This window comes from Neofelis nebulosa, chromosome 6 (assembly GCF_028018385.1).
Source record: "Neofelis nebulosa isolate mNeoNeb1 chromosome 6, mNeoNeb1.pri, whole genome shotgun sequence".
Lineage (NCBI taxonomy): Eukaryota > Metazoa > Chordata > Mammalia > Carnivora > Felidae > Neofelis > Neofelis nebulosa.
In genome coordinates, this window is record NC_080787.1 from 29,266,221 (window position 1) to 29,293,936 (window position 27,716).

Sequence of the window (27,716 nt, forward strand, 5' to 3'; positions counted from 1 at the left end):
AGGGGCAAGGGTGGGAATGGAGAGTTAATTTTTAATGGGTTTTCAGTTTCAGTTTTGCAAAATGAAAAGAGCTCTATGGACGGATGGTAGCACAACAGTGTGAATGTACTTAATGTGACAGTGCCTTAAACTGAACATTTAAAAATGGTTACAGCAGTAAGTTTTGTTATGTGTATTTTACCATAATTAAAAAAGAATTAAAAACCTCAAATCTGTGCATGATGAACCTTATATCTGGATAGAGTTTTCAGTAACCTTGTTTTGCTTAGTTTTGAATTTCTTAAACTAGACACTATCTTTCATATATATATATATATATATATATATATGTTTATTTTTGAGAGAGAAAGAGAGAGAGAGAGGGTGTGCATGAGAAGAGGAGGGGCACAGAGAGAGCAAGACACAGAATCCAAAGCAGGCTCCAGGCTCTGAGCTGTCAGCACAGAGCCTGATGCGGGGCTTGAACCCAAGAACAGTGAGATCATGACCTGAGCTGAAGTTGGATGCTTAACCGACTGAGTCACCCAGGCGCCCCGGACACTGTCTTTCTTATGTGGCTTTAAAATTTTTTGAGCTAAGAACCAACAGTCCTAATATTTTTATGGAACCAGAAAAGACCCCAAGTAGCCAAAGAAATGTTGAAAAAGAAAACCAAAGCTGGAGGCATCAGAATTCCGGACTTTAAGCTGTATTACAAGGCTGTAATCATCAAGACCATATGGTATTGGCACAAAAACAGACACATAAATCAATGGAATAAAATAGAGAACCCAGAAATGGACCTACAAATATATGGCCAACTAATCTTTGACAAAGCAGGAAAGAGTATTCAGTGGAAAAAAGAGTCTCTTTGGCAAATAATGCTGGGAGAACTGGACAGCGACATGCAGAAGAATGAAACTGGACTATTTTCTTACACCATACACAAAAATAAATTTAAAATATAAAGACCTAAATTTGAGGCAGGAAACCATCAAAATCCTACAGGAGAAAATAGGCAGCAACCTCTTTGACCTCAGCCACAGCAGCTTCTAATTGGCATATCTCCAGAAGCAAGGGAAATAAAAGCAAAAATGAACTATTGGGACCTCATCAAGATAAAAAAGCTGTACAGTAAAGGAAACAATCAACAAAACTAAAAGGCAACCAACAGAATGGGAGAAGGTATTTGCAAATGACATATCAGATAAAGGTTTAGGATCCAAAATCTATAAAGAACTTACCAAACTCATATTCAAAAAACAAATACTCCGGTGAGAAATGGGCAGAAAACCTAAATAGACACTTTTCCAAAGAAGACATCCAGATGGCTAACAGACATGAAAAGGTTCTCAACATCACTCATCCACAGGGAAATACAAATCAAAACCATAATGAGATACCACCTCACACCTGTCAAATGGCTAAAATTAACAACAGATGTTGGTGAGGATGTGGAGAAAGGAGAACCCTCTTGCACTGTTGGTGGGAATTCAAACTGGTACAGCCACTCTGGAAAACAGTGTGGAGGTTTCTCAAAAAATTAAAAATAGAACTACCCTATGACCCAGCAATAGCACTAGTAGGAATTTATCCAAAGGATACAGGAGTTCTGTTTCAAAGGGGGCACATGCACCCTGTGTTTACAGCAGTGGTATCAACAATAGCCAAGTATGGGAAGAGCCCAAATTTCCATTGACTGATGAATGGATAAAGAAGTTGTGGTATTTATATACCTTGGCAATGAAAAAGAATGAAATCTTGCCATTTGCAAGAATGTGGATGGAAATAGAGGGTATTATGCTAAGCGAAATAAGTCAGAGAAGGACAGATATGATTTCACCCATATGTGGAATTTGAGAAACACAACAGATGAACATAGGGGAAGGGAAGGAAAAATAAGATAAAAACAGAGAAGGAGGCAAACCATAAGAGACTCTTAAATACAGAGAACAAACTGAGGGTTGCTGGAGGGGTGGTGGAGGGGGAAGGGGTAATAAATGGGTGATGGGCATTGAGGAGGGTACTTTCTGGGATGAGCACTGGGTGATATACAGTATGTTAACTAACTTGAATTTAAATAAAAAAATAAACATAAATAAATAAAATTCCAACTCTGCCTTCAAAATGAAATAAAGCTTTTCAGGTAAAAATATACATGCCTGTAAAAAACAAATAAAATAATAGAGAAAAGCAGATTGCAGAGCTGTGGTACTGTAGATGATTTGTCCCTTTATTCCCCCAAATGTTTTCAATTATAATGGCAAAGCAACTCAGGGAGGCATGGATGAACTTCAATATTATATTGAATAGTAGTCCAGTCAAAAATCAACACTTCTTGTTAAATAAGGTTTGTTGAGACCTTATAATAATTTGCTAAACTTCTTTTAACGAATAGTAAACTGTAATAACTTTTTTTTTAAGTTTATTTATTTTGAAAGGGAGAAAGAGAGAGAATGGGGGAGGGGCAGAGAGAGAGAGAGAGAGAGAGAGAGGGAGAGAGAGAGAGAGGCAGAGCATCTTAAGTGGGCTCTGTGCTGACAGCAGAGATCCCAGTGGGGGACTCACTCATGAACTGTGAGATCATGACCTGAACTGAAGTTGGACACTTTTAACCGACTGAGCCACCCAGGCCCTTCTCTTGGAGGGCATCTTTTCATACTTTCCATGTGCATGATGGATGAATCCTGCTACTCCTTCTGTGGGAGTGTGTGTCATACAGCTGCCATGAGACGTAGCAGCTGGGCCCACATGAACATCTCAGTAACAAAAGCAGACAAAAGCATCGGTATATTAGAGCAAAATTGCATCTTTGATAAGTAAAATAAAACTATAATTCTTTCACAAAAAGGCAAAGGATTTCAATTTTATTTTAAACTTTTGTGAAAAACCTATTTAAAATTGAAGAATGCAGTTATCTAAATGAACTCGTAAGTGGGTATTGTTAGTATGTGGTTATGTGTAGTGGAAGAATGCCACACAAAGTTGAACTTCCATCTTCTGGAGTTATTTAGAGGGGATATAGAATCTGCTCCAAAGAGGGTTATGTGTGACCTTCTGTACAAATGAGGTAATGGGTCATGCTTTAGGGGAATAGTTCTTAGCCTCTTTGTGTTTTAGGTTTCTTTGATGATCTAATGAATGTGTCCCAGAGCATTTCCATTTGCATAACCTTTTACACATAATATCAGGAGTATTTGAACACCACCCCTGCAGCACGACTGTGGAGCCCAGTTGTAGTTTCCCTGAGGTTCTGTTCTCCAGTTTACTGAAGGACGGAGGCTTTGGGTTGGGGGTAGGAGACATGGGAAAAACCTATATTCTCATTCTGACTTGACATTTAAATTTCAATCTGGTCTGTAAAATTTGTAGTGAAACATTTTCATTTTTATTTCTGCTTTTTCTCTTGTTCCCTGAGGCCATGTTAGATTCAATCCCAAAGACTTTTTTTCTTTTTTTTCTGCGTCCTGTTATCATGCCTTTTGGATATGAATAATTCTGCTCCACTGGTTTTCAGTGGGAGGAAACTGTGTCCCCTTGGGAGATATGTGGCAATACCTGGAGACACTTTGGATTGTCATAATTGAGAAACTGCTACTGGCATCTAGTGGGTAGAGGTCATGGATATTGCTGCACATCCTAAAACACACAGAGAGCCCCCACAATGAAGGACCAATCATATGACCCCAAATGTCAGTAATGCTGTATAGTTGAGAAAGCCTGTGCTAGACAATTAAATTCCTTTTCAAAAAGGAACCCACTTGATCTTTGGTACAGAGATTTGTTTGGAGGTCACTCTTTGGGGAATTAGAATGCAGTGTTCAAAGCAGTTGGTGGTGTTTTCTGTTAACAGACACTTTTGTTTAAACAAAGATGGACATATTCACCAAGGTTTCCACTCACTTCTCAATGAAGCTAATGAACATGGCACACAGTGTTTTCTCAGAACTACCGACAGCCTTTGGAGAAAAAGTGTGTAAAGGAAAATAACAGAGAAACTACAGAAGAGCAGAGAATGATGAACAGATATTCCTTGACTTGCAGTGGAGTTATGTCCCAATAAACCCATCATAAAGTGAAAATATCCCAAATTGAAAGTGCATTTAATATACCTAACCTATCAAACGTTATATCTTAGTCTAGCCTACCTTAAAGGTGCTCCAAATACGCTGTGCTTAGTCCACAATTGTGCAAAATCATCTAACACAAAGCCTATTTTAGTGTTAATGATCTCATGAAATTTATTAAATACTGTACTAGAAGTGAAAACCAGAATGGTTGTGTGGGCACAGAGTGGTTGTAAGCGTACTGGTTGTTGACCCTGGTGACCGTGTGGCTGCCTGGGAGCTGCGGCTGCTGCCCAGTGTCATGAGAGAGGATAGTCCCGCATATTGCTAGCCTGGGAGAAGTTCAAAATTCCCAATATGGTTTCTACTGAATGCGTGTCACTTCTGCGCCAACATAAAATAAAATCATAAGCCAACGTGTCGTAAGTTGGGGGCTGTCTATAACTCCACTGCCTTAAAATTGTGCTTAGAAATACACTTTTGTAATTTTGAATTTTAATACTATTTCTGAATTATGTCTTTCTTTTTTATTGTTTTCTGACACATCTCTCTCTGGTGTCACTCTCAGTATGTCCATCCCCCTGCACCCATACCTGCTTCTCCCCCTTGCCTCCCGATCCCCCACCCTGCTGTAGAAGTCAGAAGCTCAGCCATCCGGAGTCCTCCCTGGTCTTAACCTCTGGTGGGTGAACTGGTTCCCCTGCAAGATCTCTTTAATTTGCCCCCTCTCCTGAGTCACACTGCTGCTGCCTGAGTTCAGAGTCTCACTGTATCTTCTACACTATTATTTTAATTGCTACTTGACTGGTCCTCCAAGCACAGCCTGGTCCTTTCCTCTGTCTCACCAATCTGCACTACTGGCAAAAATAGTCTTTCTAAATAAAAATTTTACTGTGAAACTGAGGCCTTTGAATCGGGCTGGCTTCTATAAAATTCCTTAGTCCAGAAAAACCCTTCTTTAATGCAGTAAGTGAAGCAAAAAAACAAAAACAAAAATAAAACTACCATATAATACACAGGGTGATGTGATAATGAGATTAATGAATTGGTGGAATGATCCTGGCCATCTGACTGGTTGGCAGTGCCCAGAGTTGTTCTGTAAGTCACAAATACATCCTTGCCCTGGTGGTGCCATGCCATGGAGGTTGCCTGCTCTGGGCTTAAGTCTCCTTGGCGATGATCCTGGGTCCTTTGGCTGGCTGGGTCTTCCAGGATTAGCTGTGGTGATTCCAGGAAATGTCTGGTTAATGTTCATTTTTGAACATCAGCCTGATCTTTCAATATTGGAGGATGATATTAGGGGCACAGGGAATGACCTGCCACTTTTCTTGGTTGCTTGGCTTCTCTTTCACCGTACTTCTCTTTCTTCTATAAAAGCTGAAATATTTGAAAACACGTGATGAGCGGGAAGATGGGAGCCAATTGCCAAGCTCTTTATATCTGAAAACAAATAATTATGGGGAGTTCTCTGTAGATTTTATAGGTCTTTCCTGATTTGGCCTCAGAATTAATTTTCAATTATCATCCCCTGCCATTGCATTCTCCCTAACCCCTACCCTGAAAACACACACACACACACACACACACACACACACACACACACACACATCCAGACCTATTCCAGTCCATTCCCAGAAGACCTTTCTTACTCTCTGTTCTCTTAAGTTACCATGACGATCCAGATTTAAAATGCTTTTTCTCTTTTTGTTCAGTTGGAGACCTATATTTTTAAATGATCACATCCCACTATGAAGCCTTTGAGTCATTCCACAAATATATTTCAGACACTGTGGTGGTTGATGCTGTTGACAGAAAATGAGTGTAGGAAAGTGAGGCCATCATAAGGCCTACAGTCTGGTGTGGGGGACAGAAGTTAATGGAGTCCATATGGAGTATAAGTGTGGGACAGGGAAATTCTTGGCATTGGGGGATCATAGCTGCCACCATCCATTTTCTCATAACACCCTGAAAGTACCTCTCTATACTTTTGGCCTCTGTCATCAGGCTCTGAGTCACCTCAAGTCAGATACTGTGTCTTGAACTTGATGCCAAGCACCTAGCACAGTGACAGACAGATAGTAGATGGTTATACTTTTTTGTTAATTGAGTAATGAATCTTGAAATGCAGCATAATCTGTGCAAGTATTTATGGTAGAAAGATGGTAAGAGGGGAAAAAAGTGTTTTCAAAGTTGTGGAAACTTTTACGGAATAGAGCCCCATTCAGTATTTGTGCTCTTTGTAAGGAATCCTCTCAGAGCTCCCTGAGGCAGATCTAGAGAGGCTGTCCTGTGCTAAGGATACAGAAGAGTCACAGAAAAGACAAGTAGCTAGGTCACACAGTGATGGTGTGAGATGCTAGCTTGGGGGGTCTCTGAGTCAGGAAGGAAAGAGGGACTATGCCTGGCTGGGGCATAGTATTTTCGGGTTTAGCCCTGTGACTCGGTTATGTTTGTGTGTGCTTGCTGGATCCCCAGGCCAGCAACACAATTCTGTTATTTGTCTTGGGTCTGTAAGGTCATGAAATAGTGATTTTCAAAAAATACTTAAACCTCCTCCCTTCTGGACAGCGCTGGGAAATCCCTGAAAAATGCTTCCTTTTTGGGACCCTGTTTATCTTTTATCTGGGAGGACTCTTAAAGGTCAACCAGATATGGAAATATTTTTCAGATACTATAACTTTAAGTAATAAGATGAGAAAGATTTTTTTTTTATTTTTTTTCAACGTTTTTTATTTATTTTTGGGACAGAGAGAGACATAGCATGAACGGGGGAGGGGCAGAGAGAGAGGGAGACACAGAATCGGAAACAGGCTCCAGGCTCTGAGCCATCAGCCCAGAGCCTGACGCGGGGCTCGAACTCACGAACCGCGAGATTGTGACCTGGCTGAAGTCGGACGCTTAACCGACTGTGCCACCCAGGCGCCCCAAGATGGGAAAGATTTTGATGGACAAAAATAATTAACTTATTTCAAAACATCTCAATTCTTAATCTTTTGCTGAATGGATTTCATGTCCCCTGTGTGTCTTTTACTGGGGGGAAGAGAGAAAAAAACCTAAAATCATTTTCATATTCAAAGTTCTGTTTTTTCATCCTTAGTCAAATCCATCTTCTGTCCTTGGCAGTGTGGTTTGGATTGGAGGTAAGTTTCCTCTCAGCCCTGGAGCACGGAGACAGACAGCATGTGTGTATCATGCTATCATGCTCTACATTTACTCACTTTCTTGCAATGTAGGTGACAATGATGCCTATTTGCCTTTTTTTCTCCACCTATAAATGTACCATCTTTATTTAATTCAGTATGGATAAATGATTGGTACTTTCTAATTTTTATCAGTTTGTGAATCCCTGTGGTGGATATCTTTATTTTTATTTTATTTACTTATTTATTTATTTATTTATTTATTTATTTATTTATTTATTTATAAATTTACATCCAAGTTGGTTAGCATATAGTGCAATAATGATTTCAAGAGTAGATTCCAGTAGTTCATTCCCTATGTATAACACCCAGTGCTCAACCCAACAAGGGGCTTCCTTAATGCCCCTTACCCATTTAGTGCATACCCCCACCAACAACTCCTCCAGCATCCCTCAGTTTGTTCTTTGTATTTAAGAATCTCTTATGTTTTGTCCCCCTCCTTGTTTTTATACTACTTTTGCTTCTCTGCCCTTAAGTTCATCTGTTTTGTATCTTAAATATGAGTGAAGTCATATGATATTTGTGTTTCTCTAACTAATTTCGTTTACCATAATACCCTCTAGTTCCATCCACATAGTTGCAAGTGGCAAGATTTCATTCTTTTTGATTGCCGAGTAATACTCCATTGTGTGTGTGTGTGTGTGTGTGTGTGTGTGTGTGTGTATACATACATATCTCATATATATCTCATATATACATACGTACATATCTTACATCTTCTTTATCCATTCATCTGTCAATGGACATTTGGGCTCTTTCCTTACTTTGGCCATTGTCTGTAGTGGTGCTATAAACATTGGGGTGCATGTGCCCCTTTGAAACAGCATACCTATATCCCTTGGATAAATACCTAGTAGTGCAATTGCTGGGTCATAGGGTAGTTCTATTTTTAATTTTTTGAGGAACCTTTGCACTGTTTTCCAGAGTGGCTCCACTAGTTTGCATTTCCACCAGCAGTGCAAGAGATCCTCTTTCTCTGCATCCTCATCAACATCTGTTGTTGCTTGAGTTGTTAATTTTAGCCATTCTAATCAGTGTGAAGTGGTATCTCATTGTGGTTTTGATTTGTATTTCCCTTATGATGAGTCATGTTGAGCATTTTTCATGTGTCTGTTAGTCATCTGGATGTCTTTTTTTTAATGCTTATTTGTTTTTGAGAGAGAGAGATGGATAGAGCATGAGCAGGGGAGGGGCAGAGAGATAGGGAGACACAGAATCTGAAGCAACCTCCAGGCCCTGAGCTGTCAGCACAGAACCTGATGTGGGCCTCGAACCCACAAGCAGTGAGATCATGATCTGAGCCAAAGTCAGACGCTTAACCAACTGAGCCACTCAGGCGTCCCACCTGTATGTCTTCTTTGGAAAAGTGTCTATTCCTGTCTTTTGCCCATTTCTTCACTGTATTATTTGTTTTTTGGGTGTTGAGTTTGATAAGTGCTTTATAGATTTTGGATACTAACCCTTTATCTGATATGTCATTTGCAAATATCTTCTCCCTTTCCATTGGTTGCCTTTTAGTTTTGCTGATTGTTTCCTTTGCTGTGCAGAAGGTTTTTATTTTGATGAGGTCCCAATAGTTAATTTTTGCCATTGTTTCCCTTGCCTCCAGAGATGTGTTGATTAAGAAGTTGCTGTGGCCCAGGTCAAAGAGGTTTTTGCCTGCTTTCTTCGCAAGGATTTTGATGGCTTCCTGTCTTATGTTTAGGTCTTTCATCCATTTTGCATTTATTTTTGTGTATAGTGTAAGAAGTGGTACAGTTTCATTTTTCTGTATGTTGCTGTCCAGTTTTTTCACCACCATTTGCTGAAGAGACTGTCTTTATTCCATTGGATATTCTTTCCTGCTTTGTCAAACATTAGTTGACAATACATTTGTGGTCCATTTCTGGGTTCTCTATTCTGTTTCATTGATCTGAGGGTCTATTTTTGTGCCAGTACCAGACTGTCTTGATGATTACAGTTTTGTAATACATCTTGAAGTCTGGCATTGTGATGCCTCCAGCTTTGGTTTTCTTTTTCAGGATTGCTTTGGCTATTCGGGGTCTTTTCTGGTTCCATACAAATATTAGGATTATTTGTTCTAGCTCTGTGAAAAATGCTGGTGTTATTTTGATAGGGATTGCATTGAACATGTAGATTGCTTTGGGTAGTATTGACATTTTAACAATGTTTGTCCTTTCAATCCATGAGCATGGAATATTGTTCAATTTTTTGTGTCTTCTTCAATTTCTTTCATAAGCTTTCTATAGTTTTCAGTGTATAGAGTGTTCACGTCTTTGGTTAGGTTTATTCCTAGATATTTTATGGTTTTTGGTGCAATTGTAAATGGGATCAATTCCTTTATTTCTCTTTCTGTTGCTTTATTATTGGTGTATAGAAATGCAAATGATTTCTGTGGGTTGATTTTATACCCTGTGACTTTGCTGAATTCATTGATCAGTTTTATCAGTTTTTTGTGGAATCATTTGGGTTTTCTGTAGAGTATCATGTCATCTGCATAGAGTGAAAGTTTGACTTCCTCCTTGCTAATTTAGATGCCTTTTATTATTTGTGTTGCCTGATTGCTGAGGCTAGGACTTCCAATACTATGTTGAATAACAGTCGCATGAATGGACATCCTTGTTGTGTTCCTGACCATAGGGGGAAAGCTCTGGTTTTTCCCATTGAGGATGATAATAGCAGTGGGTCTTTCATGTATGGCTTTTATGATCTTGAGTTATGATCCTTTTATCCCTACTTTCTTGAGGGTTTTTATCAAGAAAGGATGCTATATTTTGTCAAATGCTTTCTCTACATCTGTTGAGAGGATCATGTGGTTGTTGTCCTTTCTTTTATTGGTGTGATTTATCCTAATGATTGTTTGTGGATATTGAACCAGCTCTGCATCCCAGGTATAAATCCCACTTGGTCATGGTGAATAATTGTTTTAATGTACTGTTGGAACTGGTTGGCTAGTATCTTGTTGAGGATTTTTGCATCCATGTTCATCAGGGAAATTGGTCTGTAGTTATCCTTTTTAGTGGGGTCTTTGGTTTTTGGAATCAAGGCAATGCTGACTTCATAGAATGAGTTTGGAAGTTTTCCTTCCATTTCTGTTTTTTGGAACAGCTTCAAAAGAATAGGTATTAACTCTCCTTTAAATGTTAGGTAGAATTCCCCTGGAAAGCCATCTGGCCCTGGGCTATTGTTTTATTGGAAGATTTTTGATTACTAATTCTATTTATTTACTGGTTATGAGTCTGTTCAAATTTTCTATTTCTTCTTGTTTTAGTTTTGGTAGTTTATATGTTTCTAGGAATTTGTCTATTTCTTCCAGATTGCCCAATTTATTGGTGTATGATTGCTCATAATATTCTCTTATTGTTTGTATTTCTTCAGTGTTAGTTGTGATCACTTCTATTTCAGTCTTGATTTTATTTGTTTGGGTCCTTTCCTTTTTCTTTTTGATCAAACTGGCTAGGAGTTTTTCATTTTTGTTAATTCTTTCCAAGAACCAGCTCCTGATTTCATTGATCTGTCATACTGTTGTTTGGTTTCTATAGTAATGAATTCTGCTCTAGTCTTTATTATTTCCTGTCTTCTGCTGTTTTGGGGTTTTATTTACTGTTCTTTTTCCAGTTCTTTAAGGTGTAAAGTTAGGTTGTGTATCTGAGATCTTTCTTCCTTCTCTAGGAAGGCCTGGATTGCTACAGGCTTTCCTCTTATGACCACCTCTGCTGGGTCCCAGAGATTTTGGACTGTGGTATTATCATTTTCATTGGCTTCCATGTACTTTTTAATTTCCTCTCTAACTTTCTGGTTAGCTCATTCATTCTTTAGTAGGATGTTCTTTGGTCTCCAAGTATTTGTTGTCTTTCCAAATTTTTTCTTGTGGTTCATTTTGAGTTTCATAGCGTTGTGATCTGAAAATATGTATGGCATGATCTCCATCTTGTGTACTTGTTGAGGGCTGATTTGTGTCCCATTATATGATCTCTTCTGGAGAATGTTCCATGTGCAGTGGAGAAGAATGTGTATTCTGCTGCTTTAGGATGAAATGTTCTGAATATATCTGTTAAGTCAATCTGGTCTAGTGTGTCATTCAAAGCCATTGTTTCCTTGCTGATTTTCTTTTTAGATGATCTGTCCATCATTGTAAGTGGGGTGTTGAAGTCCCCTACTATTATCGTATTGTTATCAATGAGTTTCTCTATGTTTGTGATTAATTGATTTATACATCTGGGTGCCTCCACCTTTGGAGCATAAATGTTTGCAATTGTTATATCTTCTTGGTGGATAGACCCCTTAATTATGATATAATGCCCTTTTTTTCATCTCTTGGTACAGTCTTTATTTTAAAATCTAGATTGTCTGATATAAGTATGGCTACTCAGGCTTTCTTTTGGTGACCATTAGCATGATAGATGGTTCTCCATCCACTTACTTTCAATCTGAAGGTGTATTTTGGTCTAAAATGTGTCTCTTGTAAACAGCATATAGATGGATCTTGATTTCTTTTCCATTTTTTGACTGGAGCATTGAGTCCATTGACATTTAGAGTGAATACTGAAAGATATGAATTTATTGCCATTATGTTGCTTGTAGAGTTGGAGTTTCTGGTGGTGTTCTCTGGTCCTTTCTAATCTTTGTTGCTTTTGGTATGTATGTATGTATGTATGTATGTATTTATATTTTCATCTTTTCTCCCCTCAGAGAGTGGCCCTTAAAATTTCTTACAGGGCTGGTTTAGTGGTCACAAACTCCTTTAATTTTTGTTTGTCTGGGAAACTTTTTATCTCTCCTTCTATTTTGAATGACAGTCTTGCTGGATACAGAATTCTTGGCTGCATGTTTTTCCAATTCAGCACATTAAATATGCCTTGCCACTCCTTTCTGGCCTGCCAAGTTTCTGTGAATAGATCTGCTATGAACCTGATCTGTCTTCTCTTATAGGTTAAGGACTTTTTTTTCCCTTGATGCTTTCATAATTCTTTCCTTGTCTGAGTATTTTGTGAATTTGACTATGATATGCCTTGTTGATAGTCAATTTTTGTTGAATCTAATGGGAGTTCTCTGTGTTTCATGGATTTTGATGTCTGTGTCTTTCCCCAGGCTAGGAAAGTTTTCCATTGTGATTTGCTCACATAAACCTTCTACCCCTTTTTCTCTTCATCGTCTGGGACTCCTTTGATTTGGATGTTATTCCTTTTTAATGCGTCAGAACTCATTGTAGTTCTCTAATTCTTATATTGTGCTCATTTGCCTTAGTTTCCCTCTTTGTTTCTGCTTCATTATTCTCCATAAGTTTGTCCTCTATATCGCTGATTCGCTGCTCTGCTTCATCCATCCTTGATGCCATGGCATCAATTTGAGATTACATCTTAGTTATAGCATTTTTAATTTTGTCCTCACTAGATTTTACTTTTCTTATCTCTGCAGAGGGGAACTCTATGCTTTTTTCAACCCCAGCTTAGTATTATTATTATTATTGTGATTCTAAATTCTGGTTCAGACATATTGCTTGTATCTGTGTTAAGTCACTGGCTGTCATTTCTTCCTGTTCTTTCTTTTGAGGTGAATTCCTTTGTTTTGTCATTTTCAAGGAAGAAAAAGAATTAATGAAATAAAAAATAAATGAAAATAAATAAATAAAATTTAAAAATTAACAACAACACAAAAAAATCAAATAAAGGATGCTAGATCTTAGGTGTGTTTTGGTCTGGTTGTTGAGAAAAGCTTGATAGAATAGAGAAAAAAGGGGAAGAAAAGGGAAAACAAAGAAAAGGAAAACGTTTGAAAATTAAAAAAAATGAATACAGTAAAATAGAATAAAATGAAATGAAAGTAAAATAGAATTTTAAAAAAATTTCCAAAAACGTAAAAAAATATATTAGGAAAAAAAATTTAAAACCTTTTTTATAAAAATGGAAAATAAAAACATTTTTTTCTCTTTTTGTATTCAAGAATAAGAAAAAAAAAGAAAAAAATTGAATAGATGGACCAGTGAACAGAATTAAATATGATTGAAATTACATCCAGTTTCCCCTAGAAGTCAAACTATGATGCACTTTATAGTCCATAAACTACACAGGCGGAGAGACTTGTGGTGTTCCTCTAGAGCGTGGTTCGTGCTCCGTTCTCCACTAGATAGTGCTGCTTAGTTTACTGGAGTGGAATGTGTGGCATGTGTAGGCGTGTATGCACATGCGTGGGAGGGGTGAAAATGTGTTACCCAGCTACCCAGTCTCTAGTATCAGAACTCTGTGTTCCCCCCACAGGTAATCAACCACCCCTTTTTGTTTCTGCTTCTGTCCATTACCAGACCATTAGCCTGTCAGGTGGCACTTCCCTCAGATGGAGCTGTGTTTCTAAACCCTTCACTTCTGAGGATCCTGTTGCTTTGACTTGCTCTGGTCCTTTGGGGGAGGGTCTTGCTGATCAATGGCTGGGTACCAGCCAGTACCCAGAAATGTTTGCACAACCGTGCTGCTGCACATGCCCAGAGACTGTGGCCAGGTGCCATCTAGCCCCAGAAAAAGTTCACAGGATCATGTAGCAGCAGCATTGCAAAGATTATGGTAAATCACAACACATATCTGGTGCCCAGCTTCACCCTTAATGGCCTTCTTCCAACACCAGCAAACGTGGCTGTTCTCTGGGGTTTGCTGGGACCTTTTCCTGTGGGGAGGCCGCACAGCCTCTACCAAATGCCCTCTCAGCAGAGGAACCGCCTCTCCCCGTGTGGCTTGAGGCCCCCTTAGACTTGGCTGTCTGCTCCTGGGGATTCACCCTTCCCACCAGAGCCCCTCCAGGTATCTGCAGAGTTTCAGATTCTGCACTCTGCTGTTTATAGAGACTTAATGGAATTTAAACCCTCTCCTTTCTCCTTTCTCCCTTCTCCCTTTCTTATTAAGTCTCTTATGGCTGTTTCCACTCTTTATCTTTCTCTCCAGCTGCTTTCTGGGGGGGGGGGGGAGTTTCTGTACTCTCCACCTGTCTTCATCCTCTCTCTGCAAGCAACTACCCTCGCAGCTTCTCTCTCCCAGTTCTCCTCTCCACACCCTATACCTGCTGAGTTCTGTGGTTCCAGTTGTCCAGATTGTTGTGTTAATCCTCAGATCAGTTTTTTAGGTGTGCAAGATGGTTTGGTGTTGATCTAGCTGCATTTCAGGGATGAGAGAGGCAAAAAAACCTTCCATGCTGCTCCGCCATCTTGGCCCTGAGTCCCAGTGATGCATATTTGTTGTCTTAAGATTGAGGACTCTACAATTCTGAGCTCAGGAAAAAAGTGTTACCATTTTTAAGACTGTTAAGGCTAACATTAAACCCTTTCCTACACTCCCTTTTGAATGTGATGATGGATGGGATCAATAGCTTGGATTTGGCCTCCATAAACTTAATATACATATTACTCAAATATATAAAGTATAAAATATATTTGAATACATTTTTAAGCTTTATAGTTATATAGTTATATTTATATGATATAACTTCAGGATGGAAGGATAACTCCCTTTGGCCAACAATACCTTTTCTCACCAGAACCTTTTCCCCAAAGGCTGGAATATTAGTTGATGATCCTCTTAACTTGGAGAAATACTTTTTTTTAAGTTTATTTTATTTGTTTTGAGAGAGAGCAAGCGAGTTCATGAGCAGGGAAGGGGCAGAGAGACAGGGAGAGAGAGAATCCCAAGCAAGCTCCATGCACTGTCAGCACGGAACCCCATGGGGGGGCTGGATTTCAAGAGTCATGAGATCATGACCTGAGCTGAAATCAAGGGTCCCATGTTTAACCAACTGAGCCACCCAGGTGCCCCTTGGAGAAAAAAAAATTTAAGTTTATTTATGCACCTTGACAGAGAGAGAGAGAGAGAGAGAGAGAGAGAGAGAGAGAATCTCAAGCAGATGCATTGTCAGCAAGGAACATGATACAGGCCTTGAACTCACGAGCCATGAGATCATGACCTGAGCTGAAGCTGGACGCTTATACAACTGAGCCAGCCAGGTACCCTGAGAAATACTTTTAAATTGGAAGATCCATGGGGGTATTTCTTTATGCAGGTTTTCAAAAGAGAAAAAAACACAATTCCTTCCAAAACTAATATAGAAAGTTTATGTCTCTCTATATTTACCACTCTATTCTCTCTATTTGATATGTGGGAACAATAGCACTTTGTACTCAACACTAAGATGTACTGATGAATATTTTACATTTATCAACATAAAAACACAGAGGTAAAAACTCTCTTATCTATCCCTGAGGGGTTCTTCCAGTTAGATGTGTCATTTTGGGGGGTAAACTATGCTCATTTTTCAGTAATCTAATTTTGATTTCCTGTTTTTGTTAGGAAAAAGAAACAGTATATATGATATTTAAGCCAGGTAAATTAAAAACAGGGTATATAGGGGCTTCTGGGTGGCTCAGTTGGTTAAGCATCCAACTTTAGCTCAGGTCATGATCTCACAATTTGTGGGTTTGAGCCCTGCGTTGGGCTCTGTTTTGACAGCTCAGAGGCTGGAGTCTGCTTAAGATTCTGTGTCTTCCTGTGTCTCTTCCCCTCCCCTGCTTGCACTTCGTCTCCCTCCCCTGCCTCTCAGAAATCAACATTAAAAAAAAAAACTTTAAAACAGGGTTTATAGACAGATCCAAACACCAGACCTGGGGCTGCCCTATGCATAGGAAGACACAATATCATTCTGCCTCCTGACAGCAATACCCATCTGGTCATGGTAAGCCCTAAGCAGTGAGTCTGAGTATCTGTGGATTCCAGCCTGAGCTCGTTTCTTTAATTCCATCCACAAGCCAGCATTCGGGGACTTTCCAACTTTGGGTTATTACAAATAGTGCTCGATGAACACCACTGCATGTCTTTTTGTGAACATGTATATGCATTTCTACTGGGTATTGAATTGCTGGTAAGGACATGTTTTGATGAAGCTAAGAAGAGAGTGTGCCAAAAATATAAGGACATTATTCTTTATTCTGAAGGGAGGGGCTTGTTGAAGACTCAGTAATCATTGAACAAGAGTATTAGAAAAGAGGGTAGGGATTGATCTAGTCAGTGTTTCTCAAATATTAATGTGTCTAAAAATTGTTATAGGTTGAGTTGTGTTCTCCGAAGTTCATATGTTGAAGTCCTTACCCTCCTGTACTCAGAATGTGACCATATTTGGAGATGGGGTCTTTAAAGAAGTGGTTAAGTGAAAAGGAGGTCGTTAAGGTGGGCCTTAACCCCACACGGTTGATGTCCTTATAAGAAGAGGAGATTTGGACATAGACACAGAGGAAGAACCATGTGAAGACCCAGAGAGAAGATGGCCATCTACAGGCCAAGGAGAGAGGCCTCAGAAGAAACCAACTTTGTTGACACCTTGATCTTAGATTTCTAACCTCCAGATTGCAAGAAAATACAATTTCTGTTGTTCAAGCCACTCAATCTGTGCTACCTTGTTATGGCTATCCTTGCAATCTTATTTAAATGCAGACTCTGTTCAGTAGGTGTGGGTGTGGACTCAAGGTTTTTATTTCTAACAAGATTGCACATAATACAGATGCTGCTGGCCCATGGACCACACTGTGAGTAGCAAGGATCTAAACCACAAGTGAGGAACTTCTCTTAGGAGGAGAGACCTCTCTCTCTAACAGGAAAGGAAGAGAGTTCAGGACGGAAAAGTAAACTTGTATGTGGGAGGTAGAGGATCAGTGGCAAACTGGCTCAGCGGATCCAAAAGGGATGTGTATGTGTTGGGTGGGGGAGGGAGAGGCCCTGAATAATGATGTTTGCTGGTTCCTGTGGTATAAATGCTCTCTCCGTGGCTGACTTTAATTACCAAGATTTTAACAACTGGCTTGCAAAGTTCCTGGAAGTTTGACAATGGCCTCTTGCCACAGGTAGGGCCAGCTCCAGCTCACGGCTGTCCTGGGTGCTGCGAGGGGCCTGCCTGATTTCCCTGCCTTCTCTCATGGGACCAGAATGTGCTTCTCTTGTGGGGACACAGGTGAGATCTTTCATGGCTACTTGAAGAAAATTAGTAGAGACGAACTAGAGCTGATGTCCCATGAGTTGTCGTTGAAGAGGAGCGCTCACTGGAGCTCTGGGTAAGGGGAGGAGCAGATACAAGTGGAAGCCCCTGTATCTCCTTTCCTCCTTCCCTGTGGACAACTCAGAATGAGTGACAGCTCCTAGGGGCCAGGCTGACTCCAGGGCAGGCAGCTAGCTTGCAAGTGAGGGCAAATGGGAGATGCCGGAAGTTATGCTTTTGTAATTCCCATTTCCACTCTCAGCTCTCAGGAAGAGCCCACCCTTCCTGCACAGATAATCTTTGATTTTCTCCTCTTCCCTAGAGAGAGCTACGATCTTTGTCTCTCCTTTGTCAGACTGCCCTCTGACTCACAGTAATGTCAGTAAATGTAACAATCGATTATAAGAATTTTGAAATTAGGTATTTCAGATTAAATATTTTAAATGAGTTTAGGGAAAAATAGTTCTTTTTGAAAAACTCTGCTGGCCTTAGTTGTTTTGTAGCTGTTTTACTCTTGTGTCCCTAGGACAGGGAAAACATGAGAATTTGGGAAGAGTTTTGGTGTGTTTATAAGAAGAAAAAATCTGTGCATTGTCTTGGACCAGAACTTCCCACGTAGTTGCACCGGTGGTGTGGGTGCTGGGAGACAGGTGGGGGATAATACATGTGTGCATGGGCACATTATGTTGTCTGGATTCTAGGATTTAACTTTGTTTTTCCAGGTGGAAAAAACACTAACATCTGAGAAGTTCAGATCCTGGACAAATCCAAAAAAGCTGACTAAAGAAAGTTCAATTTCTCCTCCACAGATTAAAGCTGGAGGAGACTTACAGCTTGGAGTCTTTTTTTTTGAAGTTTAGGACTGGTGTGTTTAAGGAAGCCAAGGCCAACTTTCCTGGAATGTTAATAAGAAGTGTGTGTCCAAGGTCATGCACAGAAACCTTGCAAAGGGACTAGTGAAGAAGGCACAGAGGCAGTGTCTGTGCTCAGGACTGCCTGGGCCACAGAACAGAACCCAGACTTCACGGACGGTCCTTTTCTTCTCTTCCTCTGGCACCACAAAACTGGCAGCATTTTGTTCTGTAGTGGGTTCTCTTCTCCATAAAAAGGCACGGTTGCTGGCCATGTCTTCCCTTCCCCTTCTGCCTACCTTGCCTTGATTTAAATCTTGAGTGACCAAATCAGTGTAGCAATTTGCATGGCAAAATAAAATGTGTGCACTTGGGTGGTTTGTGAATGTTTGTTGGGAGCATTCCACAGCTGCTTGAATAACTGAGGCTTTGGATGTGTGATGTTTGGGGCTGATGCTTGTTTTGCAATATTTGTGGTGTCCTTGAGTGGTTCTGCCCTCCCTCTATAATCTGGGATGGCTCCCCTCTCAGACTGTGCTTACTATTTGTGGGTGTTTTTGGAGCATCTCAGGGATCCATGGACCAGTCCTCTGCCCTTCTGTCCTGGGATCACATCAGAGCTCTGCTGCCCACTCCTGCCAACCTCCTCAGGAAATGCCAGTGCCCAGGCCCTGTGACTCACAAAGCCAGAGATCTTGACATGTTAACCCTGCAGCCACCCAGGGTCTGTCTCTTCAACAATTGAGGCAGTATCCCTCAGTGTCTTCTTCAGTGCCACACACAGCCCTGCATGTTCCATATCTCAGAGAGTCCCTTGTAGAAATAACTGAGGTACACGTCCAGGCCTTAGCAATGAGCTTCAGGACTGGGCTAGGAGGTGGTACTCTGAAGCAGAAGCCTGCAGCCCTCTCCATCTCTGTCCCTGGAAGCACACACCAAACTCTGCCTAGTTCTCCTGAAGCCCCCAAGGAAACCCTCACATACTCACCAGCTCCTGGGAACAATGGCCCGTGTTTATCACACATGCTCCGATGTGGCTCAGGCGTATCTCTTGCTAAAGAAAAGATCTCCCTACATTAATGTATATTTTGATTACAAAAGAATATGTGTCGTGGCAGAAATTTGGACTATAGAAAATATGAATAAAATTTAAGTTGTCCACAGATCTGTGGCCACGCACTGAAGAAGTTCTCAGACAGACGTGAGTGGACATGCAGGGCTGCCCTGGGAGACAGCAGCAGCCACAGCAGCCTGCACACAGCCTTTATTTCCTATCTCATTAGATAGAAGTATCAAAGAAGATCACAGCATGGAAAGAGGGCACAGAGGATCTTTAGACATTAACCAGACATGCACCTGGTGGCTATGTGAAGGCAGGCAGGGAGCACATCTAGTTTCAAGGAGTGTCAGGGAGTTATAGCAGGTTTTGTATCTTAACTGTCCCCTGGGGGATCATGAGGCTCTGTATCTCATAATGCTATTGCCTTCAACAGCCTTTAGACCAGAACCTTGGTGACAGTTCAGCTATCCCCATTCACCCTCCAGGACATATAATACATTCTCTAGAAATAACTCCACACAAATCCACACCCAGCAATCACTACTGTTGATGGTGAGATGTGTATATTTTTATATATCCCCTTCCTTGGGGAAGGTCATTGAAAAGGCATGACTGCCAGTTGACCTGTGAGCTGGATCCAGGCCCTCAGAGGCTCCACACACTCTTTCCCCTGTCCTGGGTATGTGGGTTTCACTTGCAGAGTGAAACTTGCAGTGACTGCTCCAAGGACACGGTTTTGAGACTGATGTGGCGTGGAAAATATCTGCATGGTGTATGTGACTGAACTCAGTTAAGGTCTCTTTAGAAACTTTTTAAGATTTGGTGGGTGGGTGCTGGGATCCATTCATCTTGCTGCCACCCAATACAAGCCAAGCTTAATAAAACTGTCACCTGTCTACCAACCTGGAGTGGCCTGCCTCTTTCTTCAGTCTCTCCCTGCCCTCCGAGCATGGAGCTGGTTTCATATTCTTCCAAGGAAGTTCCTAGGAGGGTTTCCAACCAACAATATGTATGGAAATAAAAACTTATAAACACAAGTTAAACTTTCACACAAGTTAATCATAGACTTCTATAGCACCTACTTACTATGAACCTTAATTGACTTGTATGATTTTCCATATTTCTTGTGATCTATTTACTTGTAGACAATTTGGGTAATTTAAATTATTTATATTACATGCTGCACTGTTATATTATGTACCGTACTGTTGCTCATTCCTTAATGTTTTAAAGGAAGCCTTCCTAAACATAATACTGTTGAGATAAAAGTTGGGCATATTTTAAGGCTTCTTCCAAATTGGTCTCCAAAAAATAACTGATTTACACTCCCACTTGCACCATCACTGACTGCTGCCTGGCTTATTTTTTAAGACTTGGACTGAATCATGGTTGCTCCTGCTTCTACTTTGGATTCACGGCTCATTGGTCTGTTACCTGAGCCATTTACATTACAGCTCTTATTAAAATCTACCAAGCTAGACTATGTTCCTGGTTAGACCACATCCATTTCAGGGACCGTGCTTTCTAAACTGGATTTGGGGAAAAAATTAATCCATAGGACTGGGAAACAGGCATCTACAAATTTTAATTTTTTTTTGTCCTCTAAAAAATTACTTTAAAATTTTATTAAGGTATAATGAATATAATGGACTTCACATAGTTGACATGTACAATTGGATAAGTTGTGATATTGTAGGCACTGGTCAAACCATCACCATGATCAAGATAATTAGCATATCCATCACACCCTAAAGGCTCTTCTTATACCTTTCAGTCCTTCTCTCCCATCCCTCCTTGCCCCGTCTTACCCACATACCCTCAGTCTCAGGCACCCACTACTCTGTTTTCTGCCACTATAGGTTAATTTGCATTTTATAGAGTATTATGTAAATGGAATCATACAGCATGTACTTTCTGGGTATGGCTCCTTTCACTCAGTACAATTATTTTGAGATTCATCCATACAGTGTGCATCAATAGTTCATTTTTTAATTACAAAGTTATATCCCATTGTATGGATACATTACAATTTGCTTCCATTCATCTGCTGCTGGATATTTGGGCTGTTGCAAAGATTTTAACTATTACAAATAAAACTGCAATGATCGTTCATTTGCAAAGTCTTTGTATGAACGTATGTGTTCATTTCCCTGTGTGAATACATAGGAGTGTGAATAGCTGAGTCATATGGCAGGTTTAAATTTTTAAGAAAATGCAAAATTTTTTTCCAAGATAGTTTTACCCAGTAGATCAAATGAGAGTTCCAGATGCTCTGTATCCTCACCCACACTTGGTATGATCAGTGTTGGTAATTTTAACCATTCTAATCGGTGTATAATGTTATCTCATTGAGGTTTTAGTTTGCATTCTCTAATTCTCTAATGTTCAGCATTTTTTCATGTGTCTATTTGCAATCCATATATGTTCTCTGGTGAGATACCTTTTTAAATCTCTCACACATATTTTATTATTTTGTTGGGGAGAGGTTGTTTGTTTATTGAATTTTGAGCATTATTACAAATACCAAGTTCTCTATCAGACACACGACTTGCAAATACTTTCACAAATCTTGTGACTTGAGTTTTCATTTTGATAACAGCATCTTTCAAAGAGGAGTTCTTAAATTTAACGAAGTCCAATTTATTAAACTTTTTTGTTTATGTATTGTGCTTTATCTAAGAACTCTTTGCCTAAGTCAAAGTCAGAGAGAATGTCTCTTAAGTTTATACTATAACATTTTATGTTTTGGCCTATGATCCATTTTGAGCTCATTTTGCATATGTTGAAAAGAGCATTCTTCCTCCACTGAACTGCATTTGCACCTTTTTCAAAAATCAACTGATCATATATACATGGCTCTATTTCTGGACTATATTTGATTTTGTTGATCTAATGTGTATCTTGGTGCCAATACCACAATACTTGATTATTGTAGCTTAATAGTAAGTTTTGAGGTAATGCAAGTCCTCCAATTTTATTCTTTTTAAAACATTTTTTAATGTTTATTTATTTTTGAGAGAGAGAGAGAGCGCGTGTGTGCATGAGCAGGGGAGGGGCAGAGAGAGAGGGAGATAGAGGATCCAAAGTGGGCTCTGTGCTGACACCAGAGAGCCTAATATGGGTCTTGAACTCAGAAACCGTGAGATCATGACCTGACCTGAGCCGAAGTCAGTTGCTTAACAGACTGAGCCACCCAGGCACCCCTCCAATTTTATTCCCATTTTTCAAAATTGTTTTGGCTATGTTGGGTACTTTGCTTTTTCCTATAAATTTGAGAATTAGACTCTGTTGACCTTTGGGCTGTTGTTTTCATATGTGTTATGAACCCCACAATACATTGTTATTATTTTAAAGACACTTAAAATACTATTTAGGGGAGCCTGGGTGGCTCAGTCAGTTAAGCGTCTGACTTCGGCTCATGTCATGATCTCACGGTTCATGGGTTTGAGCCCCATGTCGGGCTGTGTGCTGACAGGCTGGAGCCTGGAGTCTGCTTCTGATTCTGTGTCTCCCTCTCTCTCTGCCCCTCCCCTGCTCATGCTCTGTCTCTGTCTCTCAATAAATAAATAAATGTAAAAAAAATAGTATTTAAAATATTATCTTTTAAAGACATTTAAGAAATAAGAAAGAAAGCCTTATGTATTTATCTGATACTTATTAACAGTGCTCTTCTTCCTTTGGGTACATCCTTGTTCCTTTATTATTTTTATTCTGCCTGCCTGAAGGAATTACTTTCACACGTCTTGACAGGCAAGGTTGGCTGGTGGTGAGAACTTTCAGGTTTCATATGTCTGAAAAAGTCTTTATGTTACCTTCATTTTCGAAAGGTATTTTTGAAACATACAGAGTTCTAGATTGATGGTTTCTCTTTTTTCTCCCAGTATTTTAAAAATGTTTCTGCACTGTATTCTTGCTTGCATTTTTTCCCCAAGAAAACTCGGATATCATTTTCATCTCTGTTTTTCTGTATCTTTTTTCTTGGATCGCTTTTAAGATTTTCTTTTTGTCTTTTAAGCAGTTTGATCATGCAGTATGATGATGAAGTGAATAAAAACCTACAGTGTTAAAACTCAACAATAAAAAGACAAATAATCTAATTTGAAAATGAGCAAAGATTTGAATGGATTTTCCCCTGAAGGAGATTTACAAAGAGCCAGTAACCACATGGGGAGGTAAAAGATGCTCAACATCATTAGTCATCAAAGAAATACAACTCTAAAACATCATGCAATGCCATTTTCACACCCTCTAAAGTTAAAAAAAAAAGAGACCATAGATTTCGAGAAATTGAAACCCATGTACACAGATGGTAATAAAATTTTGTAGCTGCTTTGAAAAATAGTTTGGCAGTTTTTCATAAAGTTAAATACAGAGTTACTATATGACCTAACAATTCCACTCCAGGTATAGACCCAACAGAAATGAAAACATACATCTAAACAAAATCTTATATGTGAATGTTCATAGTAGCATTATTCATAACAAACAAAAGAGAGAAAAAAACCCAAATGTCTACCAATTGATGAATGAATAAATAAAATGGACACACACAATATTATGTCATCAGTCACTAAAAGAAATGAAATATAGACCACTGTTACCTTGAACCAGCAAAGATCAACCTGAGAACACTGCTAAGTGAAAGAAGGCAGTCACAAAAGACTATATTATATATGATTCTATCTATAATATCCCACAATAGACAAATCTAGGCAAAATGGATTAGTGGTTGCCGGGGGCTGTGGGAAGAGGGAATGGAGAAAATCGTGAATGGGCATGGTGTTTCTTTTTGAGGTGACACAATGTTCTGGAGTTAGATAGTGGTTATAGTTGTACAACTTTGTGAACAGACTAAGAACCACTGAATTGTATGCTTTTAAAGAGTGAATATTATGGTCTGTTAACAGGTCTCAATAACGCTGTTAGTTTTTGAAAAGGGAGGCACCCAGGGTGTGAAATTTAAGGAGGCACTCACTGTCAGGGTCACATTAAGTACAGGGGTTAACCCCTAAGAGTGTGTGCCTCTTTACATTTAGTTACCTGGCTTGCCTCTCTCCCTAATTCAGACCCTCAGGAGAATGCACTAATTCAGGTTTGAATTTGAAATAGGAAGAGAAATCTGCTTCAGGAAGTCATTTAATCTGTTCTCTTCCTCTGGACATCATCACATCAACAAGAAAGGCTTCTAGTTGCTGGGGTCTCTGGTCACTGGCCACGAGGGATGGGAAGAATGTGGGTATCTGATAACCTTTCGAACAACCGAATCAACCATCCGCAAGCCCGCCCTGCGTCAGCACCCCCATGTGCTGAGGCAGTCCGGCTCAGTCTGTCTGTTCCCATCACTTTGGAGATAAATGGTAGCGACTGCATACACAGCAGCACCAGAGCCCAAACACCAGCAGGGGAAAAGGGCTCAGGTCCTAGAAGGTAGGCCGCCTGGCTTCTGTGTCTGGGTTCAGAACAGCTAATTAGTGTGGGATCTTGAGCAGATATTTTATTCTAGCTGACTCTTTCATCTGTGTAAGATGAGCGGTGTGGAATAAGACCCACAGGCCTGTCACTCCACCTTTGCTTCTGGAAGTAGACAAGCCCAGGCTAAGTTCTGTCGCCTCTCGCTCGCGTCCCCGGGGTGTTCTCCACTTGTGAGCCAGCGCGGCGGTACCAGCCCGACTCACCTATCCGTTTGAAAGTGCTTTTCCTTTCACAATCGGTTTGGGAGGCAGTCAGCCCTTCCAGTGACCCCCGCAGGGCCTCACACGCGAGGCGGGGCTGCGGAGGGTGGGTGTGGGGGGGGTGGGGGTGGGTGTGGGGGGGGTGGGCGGCCGCAAAGCCGGCCTGGGACTAGACCCTGGCCGCGCCCAGCCGGCGGTTACGCGGGGGCGCAGCTCACGCACCGCCCCCAGCGGAGGGCAGGAAGCGTGGAGGTCGCCGGGGCGAGCATAAAATTCTGCGGCCGCTGCCTCCCGACGCGAGCTGGACCCAGGGGGCGGCTCTTCCCGGAGAGGTCGGCGTAGGCCCGGACGACAGCCACGGGAGGAGCGCGGCGGTGCCGAAGGTGGCAAGTGGGGGCGTCCCGGGGCAGGGCGGGGACGGCGGAGGACGTGAGCCCCCAGCGCTCGCGCTCAGACACTGGACGCGAGGGCCATCTCTGTAGAAGCGAACCGGATCAGGTGGTGCCTCGCCCTGTTCACAGAAACAGAGCCTCTTTGGATCGCAGCCGCACAGTGGTGCAGCTGCGGCCGGTCCCAGAGCCCAGGCCACCTGATTCCCTCCTCCACTGTCTTGTCTCTGCGCTTCCCAGGTCTCTTCCTCTCCAGCCGCCTCCCCCCACCCCCCCACCCCGCCGCCCTACTTCTTCACCCCATCTCTCTCCTAGGGATCCGCGCACTGACCTCTCCCTACCTCTCCTCTTTCCTGCTGAAATCACCATTCTGCAGCTGTAAATCCGAGCACTACTTACCCATCCTAATTCTTGCAGTCACTCCACACAAACTTCTGGAGCCCTTCCTTTTCCCTGAGCGCTCTTCCCGGCCCGCAGGACCCGCGGTGCCACACCGCCCCTGCCGCGGGAGCTTGCAGCCTAGTGGGACCACAAGCAATGAGAGACGGAATTGCAGAGAAGAGTGAGGCAGCCGCCAGGGTGGGTGGAGCTCGTGAAGGGAAGCCTTCTGAGACCGGGGTGTTTTGGGTGGAGAGGGAAGCTGAGTGCCATTAGCCAGTGCAGGGGTCGGGGTGGTGGATAAACGGTGTTTTCCTTGGCCCAGGGGTGCCTTGAAGGGAGTGAAAGGCGGTCAGGATGGCTAGAAGCTGATGCTGGAGCAAGGCGAGGGGGTGAGGTGGAGGATAAGCCCTTTAAATGAAGTGAGCTTTGAGCTTATCCTAAGGGCCAGGGGAATTTTTTTTTTTTTAAGTTTATTTCTTTATTTTGAGAGAGAGAAAGAGCGAGCAGGGGAAGAAGGCAGATAGAGAGACAGAGAATCCCAAGCAGGCTCCTGCTGTCAGCGCAGAGCTGGAGTGGAGCTGGATCTCACCGTGAGATCATGACCTGAGCTGAAGCCAATCCACTGAGCCACCCAGGGACCCTGAGCCATGGGAAATTTAAGAGGAGGGCTGTCCAAATGGAGTGAACTGGGTGGGGGGGGGGGTCGTTCTGTTCCGAGGAGGCAGCAGGGAGAGGGAGCAGGTGGTCTAGACTAGGTGCAGGCTCACAAGTATACGGGTTCCAGAGCCATTTGGGCAGCAGAAGGCAGGACTTGGTGATGGGTGTGAGGGGATGAGGAGCCACAGGAAGGAGTCAGGGAGATGGCAGTTGGGTGAGTGAGGGTCTCATTTCCACCCTTACCTAATTGCCTGGTGGGCTGGGGGATGGTGGTGGCCATGTGTTCAGGTTCAGCTGTGTGGTCAGCAAACCTGCCCACTAACATTTACACTTCTGACCTCCGTGGCTTCATAGATCCTGGCCTCCCTGTTCTTGGTAGTTTTGCTCTTTCTTGTACCCTTTTCCGTTCCTCCTCGCCTCTCTATTCTGGTGTTCCGCAGGGGCTGGTCTTCGTCCTCTGGTGCACAGTCTCCATTAGTGGCTTTTGCTCTATAGAGTAAAACTCCCAAATCTTGGGAGTAAAACTCTCAAATCTTGCTAAGTTAGCAAAATATTATAAAACAAAACAAAAGCAAAGTTTTCTCAGCCTCTTTTCCAGTGTTTGAAGGTCACGTGACTTCTAGAGGCTAGGGATCATTGGGCACTCTGAGTTGGGTTATGGGCTATTGGGAGTTAATTGGCCATCTAGCGGGTAGGGCTGCTCAGCTGGAAAGCACACTGGCTCTCCCTAGCTGGTTGATGACCAGTCACTGTAGATGAAAGGTCCTCTCCTCACAGTCAATTTAAACCCACCTGCAGCCTGTCTGTCATCTCTTACCAGAATCTCAAACATTTCTCAAGTATCAGCTGACAGATAGGGAGACTGTGGCCTTTTGCATAGCTGAAACTCTCAAAAGTGCTCTTCATAAATGTATGAAAGAAGAAACAGTATTGGGGCACCTGGGTGACTCAGTCATGTGAGCCTCCAGCTTTGGCTCAGGTCATGATCTCAGGGTTTTTAAGTTCAAGCCCCTGCATCCAGCTGGTTGCTGACAGCACACGGAGCCTGCTTCAGGTCCTCTGTCTTTGTCTCTCTCTGCCCCTCCCCTGCTCATGCTCTCTCTCTCTCTCTCTCTCTCAAAAATGAATAAACATTAAAAAAAAAAAAAAAACAAGCAGAAGAAGGAGAAACAGTATTATGGAGACCAGGCTAGAGAACAGGCTAGAGAAACTAGAATTTTTTTCAGTGGGAGTTTCCCCCTCCTCCCCCTCCCCTGCTTCCCTGACACCATCCTCCTTCTCCCTGATGTCCTTCTCATCAGGTGGGAAAAGCTGGTCCTTATGGGAAAGGATTGGACTTCACTGCTCCTGGGAGACTGAGTGCTGTGTGTTTGTGCCAGTGAATTAGTGCTGTTAATTCCTGAGGCTCTCAAGCTGGTTTGATCTCTGCCAGTACCATACTTCTCTATTTACCTTAAA

At 41.6% G+C, this 27,716-nt stretch overlaps 1 protein-coding gene across 6 annotated transcripts in view; it reads left to right on the plus strand.

The window, feature by feature from the left end:
* The window catches only part of SERPINB9 (serpin family B member 9), a 60,594-nt gene that overhangs the window by 22,692 nt on the left and 10,186 nt on the right, over positions 1-27,716 (plus strand). The window contains exon 1 of one of the 6 annotated variants that reach the window (XM_058733183.1): positions 23,766-24,586. The exons of 1 other annotated variant lie outside the window; for it this stretch is intronic. In XM_058733183.1, coding sequence (XP_058589166.1) covers positions 24,381-24,586 — 206 coding nt within the window. In that variant the 5' untranslated portion in view covers positions 23,766-24,380. 4 more of the 6 variants (XM_058733182.1, XM_058733186.1, XM_058733184.1 and 1 more) reach the window with 4 other exon arrangements.